This window comes from Neofelis nebulosa, chromosome 1, assembly GCF_028018385.1.
Source record: "Neofelis nebulosa isolate mNeoNeb1 chromosome 1, mNeoNeb1.pri, whole genome shotgun sequence".
Classification (NCBI taxonomy): Eukaryota; Metazoa; Chordata; class Mammalia; order Carnivora; family Felidae; genus Neofelis; species Neofelis nebulosa.
In genome coordinates this window covers 50,999,234-51,018,543 of record NC_080782.1, presented here as the reverse complement: position 1 = coordinate 51,018,543, position 19,310 = coordinate 50,999,234, and the positions used below count along the sequence as shown (strand labels likewise).

The 19,310-nt window shown below is 35.5% G+C and overlaps 1 protein-coding gene across 1 annotated transcript in view; it reads left to right on the top strand.

Moving 5' to 3' along the window:
• The window catches only part of RNF145 (ring finger protein 145), a 59,052-nt gene extending 39,742 nt beyond the window's left edge, over nucleotides 1-19,310 (top strand). Inside the window, exons 6-11 of the mRNA XM_058721766.1 lie at nucleotides 396-571; nucleotides 3,899-4,039; nucleotides 6,690-6,872; nucleotides 14,072-14,219; nucleotides 15,103-15,459; nucleotides 17,693-19,310. Of these exons, the coding sequence (XP_058577749.1) occupies nucleotides 396-571; nucleotides 3,899-4,039; nucleotides 6,690-6,872; nucleotides 14,072-14,219; nucleotides 15,103-15,459; nucleotides 17,693-18,079 (1,392 nt within the window). The 3' untranslated portion in view covers nucleotides 18,080-19,310. The remainder of the gene's footprint in view (nucleotides 1-395; nucleotides 572-3,898; nucleotides 4,040-6,689; nucleotides 6,873-14,071; nucleotides 14,220-15,102; nucleotides 15,460-17,692) is intronic.

Genomic DNA, 19,310 nt, shown 5'->3' with positions numbered 1-19,310 from the left:
AAAGTCTTCCTTTCATATTGCCTGTTTTTCTAGCCACTCAAGCACTATTGTATCATTTAAGGTAGTCCTGATTGATCATTATGATTTACAGATGAGTCAGTTTACAACCTGCCTTTGATGTAATTTTACTATGAAAGTGACTTTACTCTGAACCATAAGGGGAATTTATGGTGGTCATTTGATGAGTGTGTGTCGTGTTAACAATAATGAAAACTCCGTGAATTTTAAAAAATGTGCTACTTAGTAACTGTATAGAGAAAACTTTAAAGGAATTTATCTGAAACAACCTTACAGCGAAAAAAAGCTATTTTATTTTTCTCTTTATTACTCTTTTATGTTTAAATGTGTTTGTTGAAGTGATACAAGATGTTTTCCTATCTTATTTTCTTACTCAGGTAGTAGAGGTATATGGCCTTCTAGCCTTGGGAATGTCCCTGTGGAATCAACTCGTAGTCCCTGTACTTTTCATGGTTTTCTGGCTCGTCTTATTTGCTCTTCAGATTTACTCCTATTTCAGTACTCGAGATCAGCCTGCATCACGTGAGAGGCTTCTTTTCCTTTTCCTGACAAGGTAATTAATGAGAACATGTGATACTGTACATAACCTTAGGAAGAGAAAACATTGATCTAGGAGTAGTAAGTTTTGCAAATTACCTTTTCCCAGTTATATTAGAGTACCCCATATTTAATTGAGATAGGATTTTCGTTCAGTGGATGCCTATGTCTGGCAGTGCAGGGAAGGTGCTAATGTAATAATGGTATATTTGGTTTCGTCAAATGATTTGTGAAAAGGTACATAGGAAATTTTAAAAATATTTTTTCAGAGGCCCCTGGTTGGCTCAGTTGGTTAAGTATCTGACTTCAGCTCAGGTCATGATCTCACAGTTCGTGAGTTTGAGGCCTGCACCGGACTCTGTGCAGACAGCTCAGAGCCTGGAGCCTGCTTCTGATTCTGTGTCTCCCTCTCCCTCTCTCTCTCTGCCCCTCCCCCATTGGTACTCAGTCTGTCTCTCTCTCTCTCTCTCTCTCTCTCTCTCTCTCTCTCTCTCAAAAATAAACATTTAAAAATACAATAAAAATATTTTTTCAATTTCAAGGTAAATTATTGGTTGGGTAAATAAAACATATGTTACTAAAAGTAATTATCATTTACTGAGTATTTAATATATGCCAACCACACTACTAAACACTTTTCTTCACACTTAATCTTTACAGCAACCCTGAGAGATAGGTGCCTCTATTATCATTATCATTTTAATAGCTCAGCAGACTGTGCCAAGAGTAACTTGCCCCAGGTGACACTGGTAAAAAAAACAAAGACAGTGCTGATCTCAAATCCCATCTGAGTTCAAACCCTATGACTTCCTCTTGCACTATGCCATATTATTTCATTTTTAAGTTTTTTTATTTTGAGAAAGCAAGAAAGTACAAGTGAGGGAGGGACAGAGAGAGGGAGAGAGAGAGAGAATCTGCACGTCAGCACAGAGCTCAACATGGGGCTCAAACCCACGAACCATGAGATCATGACCTGAACCAAAGCCGGATGCTTAACTGACTGAGCCACCCAGGCACCCCTATGCCATGTTATTTTTAATGTTTTGCTTCATTATTGAGATACAGTCAAATAATTGGTGAAATAAGTATATCCTAATACTTTTCTATTTGCCCCAAAGAAATTCTAAGACTTAGTTTTTAAGATTTAGATTTTTTTAAAAAATGGTCTTAAGTCATCAGAGTCCTTTTTCTACTAAAGTATCTTTTTTGTGAGCTTACGCTAGATCTGTATTTGTTATTTTTCCACTCTTGAATTTGAATCTCAGGCCCCCAATCTAGCACATGGGTTTGTGTGTGTGTGTTTGTGTACACACACACACCCACACAGACACACACACACACACACACACACACACACACACACACTGTCTTCATTCCCTGGTACATAAAGGCAAGACCGAAACTCTGTCCTTCAGGAAGGTACATATAAGCAGATCAAAGGGTTTTTTGGTATTTTTATTTAATTTGGTTTTTTAATTTACATCCAAGTTAGCATATAGTACAACAATGATTTCAGGAGTAGATTCTTTAATGCCCCTTACTCATTTAGCCCATCCCACCTCCCACAACCCCTCCAGCAACCCTCTGTTTGTTCTCTATATTTGAGTCTCTTATGTTTTGTCCCCCTCCCTGTTTTTATGTTATTTTTGCTTCCCTTCCCTTATGTCCATCTGTTTTGTAGCTTAAAGTCCTCATATCAATGAAGTCAGATGATATTTGTCTTTCTCTGACTTAATTCACCTAGCATAATACCCTCTAGTTCCATCCACATAGTTGGAAATGGCAAGATTTCATTCTTTTTGATTGCTGAGTAATACTCTGTTGTATATATATACCACATCTTCTTTATCTATTCGTCCATTGGTGGACATTTGGTCTCTTTCCATACTTTGGCTCTTGTTGATAGTGTAAGCAAATAAAAATTTAAAATTTTTCATTAATAGGGCCATTGTTTCTCGGCCAACCAAATGATGGAGCACTGTGCACTAAGTGGTGTAGGGAAAATGTTACACAGAATTAAATATCAATAAAAATGTCATAGGACATACCTATTTTAGTAAATAAGTAGAATAAATTTATTGGCACTGAGTCTGATTTTGTACTTTAATTATTTATTTATTTATTTTTAAATGTTTATTTTTGAGAGAGAGAGCATGAGGAAGGGAGGGGCAGAGAAAGAGAGGGAGACACAGAATCCGAAGCAGGCTCCAGTCTCTGGAGCCCCATGTAGGTCTCGAACCCACAAACTGAGAGATCATGACCTGAGCCGAAGCCAGATGCTTAACCAACTGAGCCACCCAGGTGCCCCTGATTTTGTATTTTCTGAAAATAACAGCTTTAATTGATAATTAGCTTCTATAAACATGCAATAAATTGATACCAAATACATTTTGATAGCCAACTCATTATTAATGAAGTTTCACTGCTATTGGTATTTATGTAATTACCATGGAAGTTTTATGCAGAATTTTAAGATGATCCAAAAAGTAATTCAATTTAAGGAGAAAAGAAATAGAATTCTGTGGTTAGGATAATAACCTAAGCATGGGACTGGGATTGGTTGTGTTTTAAACCAGATTATTATCCATTAGAAAGCACAATCCAATGAAGTGTAGCATGGTGTAATAGGCTTAATAAATCAAAAAACTATGAATGAATTTGGACTTATTTAAAAAGTAAGAAAGTAATACTGAGATTTTATTTTTTATTTTTTTATTAAAAAATTTTTGTAATGTTGATTTCTATTTGAGAGAGAGAGAGAGACAGAGCACAAGTGGGGGAGGGGTAGAAAGACGAGACAATCTGAAGCAGGCTTCAGGCTCTGAGCTGTCAGCATAGAGCCCAGTGCGGGGTTTGAACCCACGAACTCCGAGATCATGACCTGAGCTGAAGTTGAACACATAACTGAGCTACCCAGGAGCCCCTAATACTGAGATTTTAGATGACGTTTAGGTGTCTTGCCCAAGTAATTTTTCTCTCTATTCCTTTTTTATACATACATACATACATACATACATAATTGTATGTTTCTTAAGGTTTGAACAAAATTTTAAGCTCTTACTGCATTTGAAAGAGATGATAGATAAATAAAAATAGACTTGTTTCAGATATGGTTCTATATACTGAATATTTGCCAAAGAGATTTTTAAAAAGTGTAGGTTAGGATAATAATAAGAATGGATTTAAATTATTAGTGGAGTGGTTAGGTGATTTTACCTTAAATTTTGGTTTGGGTGTTTTAATTGATAAGGATCAGAACAAGCTTGGTGGTTATTTGAAGGCTTAAGATGGTTTTATTTCCAGGGGAAAACGTTTATCAATACCCCCACCCGCTCTTTTCTAGTATTGCTGAATGCTGCAGCACTCCTTACTCACTTCTGGGCTTGGTCTTCACGGTTTCTTTTGTTGCCTTGGGTGTTCTGACACTCTGCAAGTTTTACTTGCAAGGTTATCGAGCTTTCATGAATGATCCTGCCATGAATAGGTAAGTTCTTGACTATGAATATCTCTAGAAATTTAAATATTATATATAACTTGAAGAAGTAATGATGAATTTCAGAGGAAATGGTATTTTGAAGGTTTTTTTTTTTTTGAATGGTTGAAACTATTTGGATTAAAAATACTATGAAAAATATAATACATATGAATTTCCATATGTAAAAGATGGATTTTTATTGTTTGTACTTACCAGTATATACTGGACACTTTCCTAGAGTTAAGAGATTTAAAAAAATTTTTTTTAATGTTTATTTATTTTTGAAAGAGAGAGCATGCACGAGCAGGGGAGGGACAAGAGAGAAAGGGAGACACAGAATCTGAAGCAGGTTCCAGGCTTTGAGCTGTCAGCACAGAGCCCGACATGGGGCTTAAACTCACGAACTTTGAGATCATGACCTGAGCCGAAGTCAGATGCTTAACCGACTGAGCCACCCAGGAGCCCCAGAGTTTAAGAGATTTTTAATAGCTTGTTTTTTTCCATTTGAAGTTAAGTGTAGCCATGTTAAAATCAAATTTCTGTATTTGATACTTGCTTAATTTTTTATGGTTGGACATAAATTTGATACTGATTGAAGTTTCAAAGGATGCATTAATGATAATCCAAGAATAGTTAATCTAGTTGTTATTAAATCACTAAGATCAGATATTGGGAAACCCTGTTTTTGGAACTTGTCATAATTTCTGTTATCTTAATGTAAGAATTTTTAATGGTTTCATTTATATAAATTTAAAGAATCTTAAAGTCTTTAAATCTTTATGGAATATTTCAGAATTAGTAGATGGTGAGTACCTTGTAAATGGAAGAAATAAATTTTTTTTCTTGGTGTACATTTTAGTTTTTTTATGAGAAAAGAGAAAAATTTCTACCTTATAACCTTCCTGCCAGTCCCAGCTAACACTTTTGTAATGGAAAAAAGAAGGGGGGGGGGGAGGGCAAGAAAGAAAAATAATTCATGTATAAGCTCACCAAATTAATATCATTCAGAAAATACCAAATGGGAAGTGACAACTCTTCCTTTCCCTGCTTGCCATTTCCTTTCCCCAAAGGTAACAGCTATAGATCATTATTTTAAATTTTCTTATGGGGAAAAATGCATATATATATTTTGTTGTTGTTCATTTCCACATACTGTAAACAGTTCTGCACCTTATTTTTTCTTTTAAATAGTTTTTGGATAATTTGTTTTTTTATGTCAACAGAGACATCCTCATTTTTTTTTTGATTAAAGCATAGTATTCTAAAATATAAATGTTTTTTTTTTTGCTATTAAAAATTGTGCTATGAGTATCTTTGTATATGTCTCTCTTTTTTTAACTCTTAATTAGGAAAATTTCAAATTAACAAAGTTGAGAGAATAGTAAAATGAACCTCCATATACTTGTCACCCATCTCCAATAATATGGCCTATCTTCTATCATGCATGCCCTTATCAACTTCACTTATTCTGTCCCCTCCATAACTCCTGGCTGCATTTGTTTGGCACAAATCTCAGATATGATACCATTTTACCCACAAGTATTTCAGTCTCATATGAAAAAACATAACAACAATAAAATATTCATTCCCAGTAAGAGAAGAATTCCTTGACCTCAAATTCCCAGTTGGTGTTCATATTTTCCTGATCTTTTTTTAAAAACATTTTATTTGCTCAGCTTCAGATCCAAATAAGGCCCATATTGCAGTTGGTTAATATCTTTTAAGTCTCTTTTAATGTTTAGGTCCTTGCTGTCTCTCTGTATTTTTTCCCCCTCTCATTTTATTTGTTGAAGACACTAGATTGTTCTGCTTAATTTTTCAGAATCTGGATTTTGCCAGTTATAGTCCCATGATGTCACATAACATGTTTTATTATTCACTGTGTTTTCTCTTACATACAAATTTTTTGTAGTACATCCATAGGGTAAATTATTACCAGTAAGATTATTGAGTTAAATTGTGTATATATTTTAAATTTATTAACAAATTTTTCTCCAGAAAGGTTTTACATGTTTTATGTCAACATTAGTGTTCCCATTTTTTTCTCAGATTCCTTGTCAGTGCTTGGGTCATCAGACTTCGAAATATTTGCTAATTTGTGATTTTGAAAATTGGACTTAATCCTTTGTTCATTTATTTGTGAGAGTTATTTATAAATCAAGTCAATAGGATAAAAAAAGATCTCTAAGGATTTTGTATATATTTTCCATATGGCAATTGATTTTCAAAAAAGTTTGTATTTATGTCTTCAGGTTCTGATGGTCTGCTTAAAGAGACCTTTCCTACTTCAAGATTATGAAGACATTCACCCATGATTTTATCTTTTATAGTCAGGAAAAAGCTCATGATACAAATATGTGTAATTCAGTGGATATCTCAGAATGGTAGAGTGTCTGGCTCATTAGCAAAACCTTTTCTTTATCTTAGAAGTTGCTTTTATTCTCATTGTATGCTAAAATAATAGTAATTATGTTTTACACATATAGTGAAATATTGACTATTACATAGTCATTATATTGTTATTACATGTCAATGTTATATATTATATGTGTTATATCAATGTTATATGTATTAACATTCTGATCAGGATTGTTTGCTCATGGAATGAAATGAGATTCTGATTATTGTTTGTTTTTCTAAAAATGTATGTTTTTTTTAGGGGCATGACAGAAGGAGTTACGCTGTTAATCTTGGCAGTACAGACTGGTCTCATAGAACTACAGGTTGTTCATCGGGCATTCCTGCTCAGTATTATCCTTTTCATTGTTGTAGCTTCTATCCTACAGTCAATGTTAGAGATTGCAGATCCAATTGTTTTGGCGCTGGGAGCATCTAGAGACAAGTAAGAAACTTCCTAAAAATTTTTTGTAATATTCTTTATATATATAGATTTTTTTTTGAAGATTTAGATAATGTTTAGAGACAGAACATGGATGAATAATTGGTATTAGCTTAAGGTGATGAGTTTACATTTTTAAATTTTTTTCTATATGTTTAACATTTCTGTTTTTTTCCTCTTAAGATGCCTATAGTTAGAAATCACATCAAAGACCATGTAATTAATTACAAGTCAGTGTTTTTCTTCTTCAGAGATATTTAATACTTTTTATATTTGTCCAATTTTAAAATGGAGAGCAGAAAATTCAGTCCAAGAAATATACCAAATAATTTTATTTTGTGTAATGCTAAAGCAGAGAAAGCATTGAGAGAAAGGAGAAAATCATTGGAAAGAGAGAAAGGCTCTCAGGCAGTCGTAAAGATAGCCATTAATGGAATAACTACCTCATCTGATGGCATTTTAGAACCATTGCAACTTATTGAGGTTTTATTTATTTTTTTTAATGTTTATTACTTTTGAGAGAAAGAGAGGCAGGCATGAACAAGGGAGGGGCAGAGAGAGGGAGACACAGAATCTGAAGCAGGCTTCAGGCTCTTAGCTGTCAGCACAGAGCCTGATGCGGGGCTCGAACTCACAGACCGCGACGCGAGATCATGACGAGCTGAATTTGGACGCTTAACCAACTGAGCCACTCAGGCGCCCCAACTTACTGAGGTTTTAATGGGACTTTTTGACACCTTCTGGGACCAAGTGAAATTAATAGCTGCATTCATGTTCGTGCCATACTATATAGAGGTTTTCTTAAGGAATAAAAGTCAAATTATCATTTAGCTCTTTAAGATACAATTTTAGCTTATTATAGTTTATACAAGGGCATTCTATAAGAACGCTTAAAATTCAGTGTCACTGTTTTTTTCCAGCATCCATTTACACTCTCTTGATTTTTGAAATATCTGAATTTATTGCCACTTTGGTAGTGTTTTATGAGTAAGGGAACAGGTGATCTTTTGGGAGATGGAAATTTGATAGCAGATTTTTAAAACATTCCAAATTAACATTTTGTAGTTCATCAGATTTATCTTTCTATTCCCATATCCCACAACATTCTGAAATTTTTTCTCAAATGGTAGAATAGCTGACAGAATCCATTTTAATTTAAATAAACTTTAATTTGTTTCAGATAACCTTAATTGTTACAGTTAATTATAGTTATTTGAGATTTGGTTTTTAGGGTTGAAGTATCTCAATAGAAGCATTTAAGATATTGAACTTGGTGCTGAACTCCCTTAAATAGCCACTTAAGCGTTTGGGTTGTTTTTTATCTAAGTACAACACTATTTTGTCCTTTCTGGGAGTATCATTTAGTAGTATTAATTATACTAATTACTTTGGCATATATTAGTAAGACTAATATAATACTATAGAAAGTTTGGGAAAGAGAAAAAACAATCTGTAATTCCACTGCCATAAGAACCATTAAATCCAGTTCTTGTTTCCTCCAGGATGTTGCACTAGCTTTATTTATTCCTCACTTCTTCCTCCAAGGTCTCATGCAGAGGAAATTTAGAGGGAAAGGAGCAAAACTGAGAAGTAGAAGAAAAATGTAACTTACTAGAACTGACTCAAGAAGAATTTAAAAACCTGGATAGTTCTGTAGCTGTTAAAGAAATGAAGGCAAATGGTAAACAGATGGCAGTACAGGCAAGTTCCAAACTTTGAAGGAACAGATTATCCCTATTTTAAACATGCACTTCCAGACAATAGAAAGAATACTACACAACTCATTCTGTGTGGCTAGTATAATCCTTGTATTGAAATCAAACAGACAACTTGAGGAAGATAAAGTTTTATTTCACTCATAGTAGGAGGTACTATGAAGCTTTTGTAATACTGGCTCAAGTAGAAACAACTTGAGCATTTGAACAGGGAGCCCCCAAACATCTGTGTATGTGGAACTTTGGTATGTGACAGAGGTGGCATATCAGATGAGTGGGGACAGGTGGTAGTCTTCTGTAATTCTGCTGGAAGAAAATGGTTTCTGTTTAGAAAAGGATGGAATGGGTTCCGATATCACACCATAAACAAAGGATCAACTCTGGAATTTTAAGAGACCTGAAATGTCAAAACAAAAAGTTAAAACTCTACATAGGCTAGCATATTTTGGACCTTCAAGTGGGAAACAGTCTCTTAAACTGACAGAACTGCTGGGAAAGGGAGACTAGGAGTTGAGAATGACTGTGAAAGCAGAGTGATAAATCTAACTATTAAAATTAACTTTTTAAACCTAAAGTTAACTTTACAAACTACGAGAAGATACTCGAAGTATTTATACTCATCCAAGAATTGATATCAATACACAAACAGCTCAGATGAAGAAGAGAAATAGAAGATGAAATACATCTTTATTTTTAGGCTTTTAGTGAAAGAAGAAACAGGACTATGAAGAGAGGTTCAACCTCTTTACTAATGGCGGAAATGTAAATCAAGACCACATTGAGGTGCTATTTTCAACCTCTGGGATTGGCAAGGAATAAATAAATAAGGAAGGAAGAAGAGAGAGAGAAAAAAAAATCAGCTGATACCTAGGGTGGAGGAAGGTCTAGATCACAGGGTATCTCTGGTTTCTGGTGGGAGTGTAAAGTATAATGACTTTGGAAACAGTTTGGTCATTATCTCCTCCTACATGTATACTCAGGACATTCTTGCACATGCTCAGTAAGGACATGTAGAAGAATGTTCATAGCACAATGCATAGTAGCAGACATGTGGAAACAACCCAAATGACATGTTTGGGAACAAACAGGAAAGTGGGTGAGTAAATGTGATAATAGTCACCATGGAATATTAGAAATCTAGTGACACATAAAACAGTAGGAGTGATTCATAACATTATAAAGTTAAAAAGTAAGTCCAAAAAGATGACAGTGTAGAATGTTATTTTTATGTTAAAAACAAAAATTCTAAATCTCCTTTTTAGGAATACATACAGATCAAAACTCTAAAAAGGGAAGCAAGCAAGAGAGTAAAGAACACTTTCATTGTATGGAGTGAGGCAGGATATGGAAAAGGCAGGCCTTCCATATGGTTAAATGGGGGTTATTGTCCAGGCCCTCACTTTTGTATGGGGAGATGGGTTCATGAAGGCTTGCTACAATATTTAAGAGAGCTAATTAGGTTACTAACTCAGTAAAGAGAGGGACACCCACAGACCAATGGCAATAGTGCATTCTGAATCAGGGATTATGATTAATTCAGTGTACTGGGTTAAGATTAAAAAAGGAAATGAAATGTGTCTTAATTCTCAAATTAGAGAAATAAGAGATAATATTGATAATTCATGAAACATTGCTTCTCTCTGTCATTAAAGAAAATAATTATTAGGGGAAGAATCTTCACATGTCTTTGGAGTTGCTTAGACTAGAGGCAATTTTCAGTGTTTAACTTAAAAAGGTGTCTCAATTTTAGCCAGAGAGATATTTGTTAACCTTTATCTATAAATTTTACTCCAGGTCTTAACAAGGAATTTTAGGATGATGGTCTACTTATTCTAATTACGTAGTAGATATTCAAATGACAAACTTTTTAAAAAAATGGATTGGGGTGTTTATAAGGTATATTTTATTGTATAGTGCTTAGCCTGGGTTGTTTTTTTTTTAATTTTTAAAAATTTTTTTAAGCTTTATTTTTGAGAGAGAGAGAGTGGGCATGAGTGGGGGAAAAGCAAAGAGAGGAAGATACAGAATCCGAATCAGGCTCCAGGCTCTGAGCTGTCAGCACAGAGCCTGACGTGGGGCTTGAACTCATGAACTGTGAGATCATGATCTGAGCCGAAGTCGGACACTCAACCGACTGAGCCTCCCAGGCACCCCTATAGTGCTTAACCTGTTACTGGGATGAGGTTTCAGTGTCATTTTCTGCTATTCTTTTTATATTTTATCTTAAATTAAAAAAAAATTTTTTTTAAGTTTATTTATATATTTGAGAGAGAGCATGAGTGGGGGAGGGGCAGAGAGAGAATCCCAAGCAGGCTCCACACTGCCAGCACAGAGCCCGTCATGGGGCTCAAACTCAAGAAACCGTAAGATCATGACCTGAGCCAAAACCAAGAGTCAGACACTTAACCAATTGAGACACTCAGGTGCCCTTTAAATTAGATTTTTACTGAATTTTTACTGCTTAAATAGATGTGTGTGTTTGTTTCTGTATATAATATACACACCTGTATTTGTGTTTATGTATATATATTTTTGTGTTTGTGTGTATACACACTTATGCCAAAATTAGACATAAATTGTAACTCTTGATATAATGTTGTATATACTTCTCAGTGTATGTGTATAAATATATGCTTGTGTATATGTAAATATATACCTATTTTATATAAATGTATTACAGCTTGATTTTGAAAAATATATTTAAAGTTTTAAGGTAAATTACCCTATTTAAAGAAAATTTATAATTTATCATCTAATATAGTATAACTACTGTTACACTAATCCCTTCCTGTCTGCCTTTCTTTAAAAAACTAAAATTGTTGTGCATCTCAAAGCAGAACTACTGACAAGTTTGTCTCTTAACTTCAGAAAGTAGAAATGCTTGCAAGAAAAGGTGTAAAACAGTTCCAAAGTGCCTGTCTTTAATTTTTATCATAATAATTCACTTTCTTCTCTGAATTACTAATTACAAGGAGTCCCACACAGTTTAGCATTTAACTTTGTGTGTGGTTATTTTTCCTTCCCACCTATATTATAGTTAAAGGTAGAATGGGTGATTTATGTTACTTTTTTTTTGTCTCCTTGAGACTCTACATTGATTTGAGATCACAGATGCTGATTTTTAATTAAAACAGTTTAATTTTTTTTGTAGCCATGAGCTTTAAACTATTTTGGTTGAAATCTACATTTCCTCATAATGAACATAAGTGTTCATGTTTTATAGAAAATCATTAACAATTATTAAGTCTTGATATTCACTTTACATAGATTGTAATGGAGTTTTGTGTTTAAGAGAGAGGAAAAGACAGAGGGTTCACACTGTCTTTCTAGATTTGTAATTACTATGTTAAAAAATTAACTTTGGCCTTTATTTACCCAGGAAATGGAAACAGCTGAAATATATATATATATTTTGATCCCTTGTGGTGGCCCACTATCATCTATTTACTTGGAAATTGGGTATATAAAGTAAATAGTTCTATAAGTAAACTTGCAGGGGAGTGGAAATCACACCTTTTTTTTCTGTTGCATGAAAATTTTCCAAAGTTCTGCTTCAGGCACTCGGGGAAGGTTTTTGTTTATGTATCTTCTAGAACTTGGTATATAATCTGTCTTAAATTGGGATGTATTTAAGGAATGATTTATTAGAATATTGTGATGTATGAAGAGATACACAAAAAGAAAAGTTATGTTCCTTCTCCTTTTACCATAATTACACAGCCTCTGGTGTATGTATTCCACTACTGATGAGTAGGGTTCAAGTGGAGTCAGAAACTGAAATCTAAGAAGCCTCTTAATTTGTTGGTGTCTTAAAAGCACAAGGTTATACTATATTTCAAAAGTGTGTGTGTGTGTGTACACAACATATGTGTACACATACTGAACTATATATGAAGTATATATATGTAAACACTAACCTATATATATGTGTGTACTTCATATATATATTTATATGTATGTTATATACATTTATGTATACTTTATACCTATATAGTAACTATTCCCCCATGAGGTAACCATAACTTTTATCTTGCTTATAGGGCTTTGCATTTGAGTGGATAGATAAGTAGGTAAAAAAATAAAAGGTAATGAAAATAATTTGACAAATATCAGGCAAAAATAAATGTTCTAGTTTTATTTGGCACTTACTTCATATAAGCCTTTGTGCCTAAAAACTGAGCCATGTGAAGAAAGAGTTCTTGTTCTTTTTTTCAAGGAGTTTAAATTTGGGTGATAAGACATTTTTCTGGGTATGTACATATATATTATTTAGATAATATAAAATAAACATAAACATGTTTAGCTATATGATATATAAATATCTGTATAATTGAAGCAATACTACAGTTTATTTATTTTTTATTTTTTTATGTTTATTTATCTTTGAGAGTGAGAGAGAGCACAAGTAGGGCAGAGAGAGAGAGACACAGAATCTGAAGCAGGCTCCAGGCTCTGAGCTGTCAACACAGAGCCTGACTTGAGGCTCAAACTCGCAAACTGAGATCATGACCTGAGCCAAAGTAGGACGCTTAACCAACTGAGCCATCCATCCAGGTGCCCCGAAACAATACTACAGTTTAGTGATTGGCCTGTACCAGTGTTAAGAATTCTGAGAGGATTGGTGATTCCTGGAGAAAGGATTCACATTACCTGTCTGTGTGCATATATTTGTTCAGCTTGAGCTAGCCTAAAGGGTTTAGAAAAAAAGAGAGTGGGACAGAGACATGTCTGGTGGAATGTAAGAATGTTTGTGTTTTTCTTAGAATACAGTTAATGAACCATCTTTGCTTATAGTGAGGAAGAGATGTTGACAAGTTTAGACCAAGAAATTGGGAGTAGAGGAGCTCAAAAGCCAGGCTAGGAAGTTTAGAACAGGTTTTGGCAATATTGCCCTAGCAGAGCTGTAGGAAGATTAGGCAGGCCATGTCCAGGATAGATTAGGCACCAGGAGAGGAAAACCGGCTAGTAGGTCCTACATACAACACAGTGGTTCATAGTTTTTCACCCCCAAGCCTGACAGATGTGAGGATTAATAATATAGCTGTTCACTGGAGCACCATTCCTCTTAGTAATATTGTACTCACAGTAGCAGAGATTTTCATCATGGCGCAGTGGGTGGAGAAGATGTCTCATGACTTAAAACCACAAATTACTCTTGAAATTGCTAAGGCTTAATGCTACAAAAGCCTAAAATCACTTTGGAATTGGTAGGAATGAGAATGGAACCGAAAGCTAACCATTAGGGGGAAAAAAAAGAAAAAAAATTGATGGCATTTGGCAATTGACTGTGGAGAGAAGAGGTGAGTCGGGGGCTTTGAAATACCAAGCCTATGACACTTGCCCTGAAATTTAGCACAGTGACGGGCATGGACAAGGATGCTCAGTAAACTGGGAAATGTAAGCACAGCCCAAGACCTATCAGTTGCTAATGTGATCGTTGTGCTCCTGGGTGACAGGTACTTTAAAGAAATACTTTTCTTTCTCTAGGAGTTTATGGAAACACTTCCGTGCGGTGAGCCTTTGTTTATTTTTACTAGTGTTCCCTGCTTATATGGCTTACATGATTTGCCAGTTTTTCCACATGGATTTTTGGTTGCTTATCATTATTTCCAGCAGCATTCTCACCTCTCTTCAGGTAAGCCTAGGAGTAACTAACTTTCTGCAATAACTGATTTTATTTTCCTTCTTGAAAAGAAATTAAACTTCTTCAGGATTAATGATTAGAAGTAGCCTGTTTAGGTGATCACTTCCCAACTTATTTGTCAGAAAATATTACACCGATTTCAGCATAGGAGTTAGATGGTAGGTTATTAAAATACCAGACCTGTCTATGTCACTGTATTTTTATTACCAAGGTAATTAAACTTTGCTGGTTTTATAAATGATACACAACTATCATGTAAAGCTTAAATTAATAAGGAACTCTAAAATATTAAAAGATTTTATAACTTGTTTGGAGCACATTTTTAAAGTAAATACCTACTCAGAAATATCTTTTGTTTCATGGTATATATAAATATATGACATACGTGTGTATCACACATGTATATATACAACTGATAATACTGCCCTGGAAATGAAAACCTTGTAGTTTGAAGGTGGCTCTTTGCTGCTAGATCAGTAAAAAGTAACAGAAAATATAGCACTGGCAACACACATTTATTCATTGTTCCCGTAGGGGTAAAGGTTCTTTGAAAGTTGAGGAACATGTATGACTACAGAATTAGGACAATTTAGATGGAACTTTAATAGGTTTTGATGATCTGGGGAATAAATGGAAAGGATGAGTCAGAAACTAATCAGAATCATTTTTAAGAAAGTTATGTCTCAAGGTGTGGCTTTTTGATAGCGAATGCCTGGATTACTGAGATCACCCACATTTTAATGACACCACTGTCTCTAGGTATTAAATATGGCACCCTAAAAGTATTTAGGAATGTTGTTATTGCTTAAAGTCTATGCAAAACCTTTATTAGTGGTAATATTCTGTTTTAAAATAATGTGATTTTTTTTCCCAGGTTTTGGGAACACTTTTTATTTATGTCTTATTTATGGTTGAGGAATTCAGAAAAGAGCCAGTGGAAAACATGGATGATGTCATCTACTATGTGAATGGCACTTACCGCCTCTTGGAGTTTCTTGTGGCCCTCTGTGTGGTGGCCTATGGTGTCTCAGAGACCATCTTCGGAGAGTGGACCGTAATGGGCTCAATGATCATCTTCATCCATTCCTATTATAATGTGTGGCTTCGGGCACAGCTGGGGTGGAAGAGCTTCCTTCTCCGCAGGGATGCTGTGAATAAGATTAAATCATTACCTATTGCTACAAAAGAGCAGCTGGAGAAACACAATGATATTTGTGCCATCTGTTACCAGGTAACTTGCACAGTAAGAATCCATTTGGGTGGGTCATACAATGTATCTCCTGGGACTTTAACCATATTAACCAAGTTTAAGTTAAATTTCTAGGCAGAATTATTTCCTGGGTTTAAAAAAAAAAAAAAAAGCTTTCAAAGATTATTAAAGACCTGATAGACTATTTCCGTTTTATTTCTAAACTAAGTTTTTAATTTAGTCCAAGTTCTAATTTATTGTTATTTTCAACATTGCTCACCCATAAATAAAGGAAAAACAGGTCAGGTGTATTTTATATTTACTCCTGAATACACACACACACACACACACACACACACACACACACAGATATATGTACTATCAAGTATATACTATCAGGAGTCAGCAACTTCTGAAAAGTGGTGTGCCAAGATTCTGACTCTTTTCCTTCTGGTATTCCCAGGGTGGGGAAGAAGTATTCATTTACTTAACATAGTTGGAGAGACTGTGTGTTTACCTGTGGGTTGATGGATATCTGAGATGGAGATAGGCCTGTGTGTATGGACATGGGGTAGAGGCAACCAATTGGTATGGCACTGTAGTCGGCCTTCCTGGCATCTTTGGCATGTGTGCCATGAATAGCTGATGATGGCCTTCTATTAAAACTGAAAGATAGTATGTAAAGGAGTTTGGAAATGTCGCAACAAAAAAATAGGCCTAGAGTTTAGTCCCCAATAACCTGTGCAAGGGGGTGGTTGAGTAGCAGCTTTTATAGCTTAACTGTACTGTCAGAAATTGTTCCTTTAAAATTGCTCTTAAAGAGCGTGTGCTAGGAGAATAAAACTATAGATGGTGTGTCGCTGAGTATGAAGGAATGTTCTTTCTCCAAGGCTGCTCTACGGTTTAATGGGGTGTGTGTATCTGTGTGTTTAAGACTATCTAGTACAAGAATTTTGTCTAAGAATAAAATGCAACTACCACTTTTTTATTGTTACTAGAACATACCTTGGGTACTCACAGAATAATGTTTTCCAGGTTGATTTTTGCATTTGGGGGAACTCAGGAGTATTGTAGGTTCCCACCAAGTGAAGTGGTCCTGGTCTTAGTTCTGGTTCCTTTGTGCTTGGTAGCCCTGTTGTATGCAGGACAAAGCATGTCAAAGACCCGTACATCAGCTTTAGCAGCCCATACCTAAATGTTCCATCTCTGGGATTTAAGAGTTCTCTTTTTGTATTTCCTGTTGTCACATCACTTTTTTGAGGTGCTAGAACTCTCTGCTGATATCACACAGAAAATGAAAGTCAAATTGCTTAACTTCCCAGCTGGCTGCTTTTCCTTGGATGGCTTTCTGCTTAAAAGTTGACTCCCAGGTGTTACCAGTTTTTGGCAAGGAATTTATGTGACAACTACAACTCCTTGTTTTGAGACTTCAAACAAAATTAATGCTTGTGTCACCAAATGTATATGTTTACAATTGAAGCATCATGTCCTCAGCCTTCTCTCTTTAAATATTTCTTCTGCAAGGAATATTAATGCAAAATACACCACTTCTTTCTTAATTGCAGTAGTTATCAAACCTGAGTGTGCATAAAAGTCACATGGGTGGCTCGCTGTAATTACAGATTTGGGAATGCCATCTTCAGATATCCCAGTTCAGTAGATCTGGGGTGGCCCAGGAATGTGCAAGGTTAACAAGCACTCTGGTGCTTGTGATGAAAGTTGAGAAATGCTGGTTTATACGGACCTTACCTTGAAGACTGCGTTACATTGTCCCTAATGAAATTGCCACTTCCTTGCCAATACCCTGGTGTTATGTGGCTGACTTTGTCTCCTTGCCAGTAATTTCATCATGGAATAATCTGTCCAGCTGTGTTGAAGCATTACTGTGGAAAGTCCTGCCTTCATCAGATTTTCTGAGGTTCTAATTATACTCATGCCGTGCCGGGGGAGACCCAGTAATCACACTGCAATAGTTGTGTGATGCTCATGTTTCATACTGAGGCAGAAGCCAGTTAAGTTAGTTTCCTTCTCATTTTTGGTTTTTACTTTCTTTTTTATTTACTTAGGTAGTGGTTCTTGCATTTTGGTATAAAGGGGTCTCTGATGGCAGGAGGATTATTATTATGATCTAAAATGAGTTTTATTCTAAGATCTGTGTTACAAATTTTATATGGGGAACTTGTGGGAAAGAAATGATGAAACTAGAACTTTTGGGATTAGCAGCAACGATTTTAGATAATAGACATTTATGAGATACCTTTCCTCCTGCTTCTAGGACATGAAATCTGCTGTGATCACACCTTGCAGTCATTTCTTCCATGCAGGATGTCTCAAGAAATGGCTGTATGTCCAGGAGACCTGCCCTCTGTGCCACTGCCACCTCAAAAACTCCTCCCAGCTTGCAGGGTTAGGAACGGAGCTGGTTCCACAACCTCATGCTGGAGCTGAGCAACACATCATGCTTCAGGAAGGTACTGAACCTCCAAATCAAGAGCATCCTCCAGGGACTGGGATGCAGGAAGGTTCTAGGGACAATAACGAATGCATTGTCACACGATCAGATAGCCAGGAAGGGACTTGTGATCCTAAGGAATATCGTGTTAGTGCAGAAGATGAAGTATGTCCTGTTGAGGTCAGCCCAGAAGAAAAGAAGCAGAAGTAATGCTTTGATACTCTGGATAAGTTAACTCACTATGAAATTCACACTCAGATTTGAGAAATGAATGTATAAGATGATGAGGCAGGAGACTTGACATTCCAAGAATCTGACCCAGGAAGTACTCTCAGTGGAGACTGCTGGCTTTCATCCCCTTGACATTGTGGGAGAAATTTTGCAATGTATGCTAATCAAAATGTATTTCTGTATCCTATGCTGATATAGAAGTTTGCCAACAAAATTCAGCCTTAGCAGCTTCAGAAATTGCCCCTGACTTGGAAGGGATAAATAATATCAGATTTGAGTGCTTGAAAGGGGCTAAAGAAAGAAGGATAAAGAGCATCAGGACAGCGCGGGAAGAAGCAGGCCGAAGCAGAACAGACCTCTCACTCTCTATGGAACAGGATCATTCTTGTTACAAAGTATGAGTAGTGACCAGCCCTTGTCACCAACCCCTTTCCCTTAGTTAATTGGGACTCAGTCAGGTGATAATTGAGTTTTGTACAGCACTGAAATGAAATCAAAGATGTAGGAGCATTGATTGTATTCAAAGATTGAAGCACGCTCATACTTCGTATGTGCTTTAGGGGGTGGGTGGGCACTTGGGCCTTGCGGGTGCATTCATGTAATCTGAGACTCTTGAACTTTATGATGGAGTCTCCAATATTTTGATGTATATGAAACTTTTGTTAATATATTGTATACTGTGTTGGCTGTGTGAAGTAAACTAAAACTCTAATGAACACTTTGGGGTCCACGTTCATGTAGGAGACCAAAGTGGGAAGGGCTTTAGGGCACTGATAGAGGCCCTTAAGTGTACTTTTCAATGCTGTGTAATGTTTAATTCTTGCAACTGAATCAAAACAGTGTTAAATTATGGCAATATTTGCACTTTGGGAATGAGTACATAACTGTATGATCACACTCTGCAAATGCCACTTTTAAAGCTGTTAATAGACTTTGCACCTTTTCTTTGACAAGGATGTGTCATATTTAAATTTTTACATTCATCATGGCTACAGGTAGAACTGGGGAGGGGGGAATGTAATTTTTTATGGGAATTTTGATATGAAAAGAAACTAGTCATTTATTTATACTATAGGCTTGGCTCAAAAAGTGTTTTTCAGACTCGATATTCCTAATGTGGGATGTGACTTTATTTTATTTTTAGTAGCAAATTTGGATGTAGACTGACAGACATAGCTGAATGTCTTAATAAATTTAAATTTGAAGATAA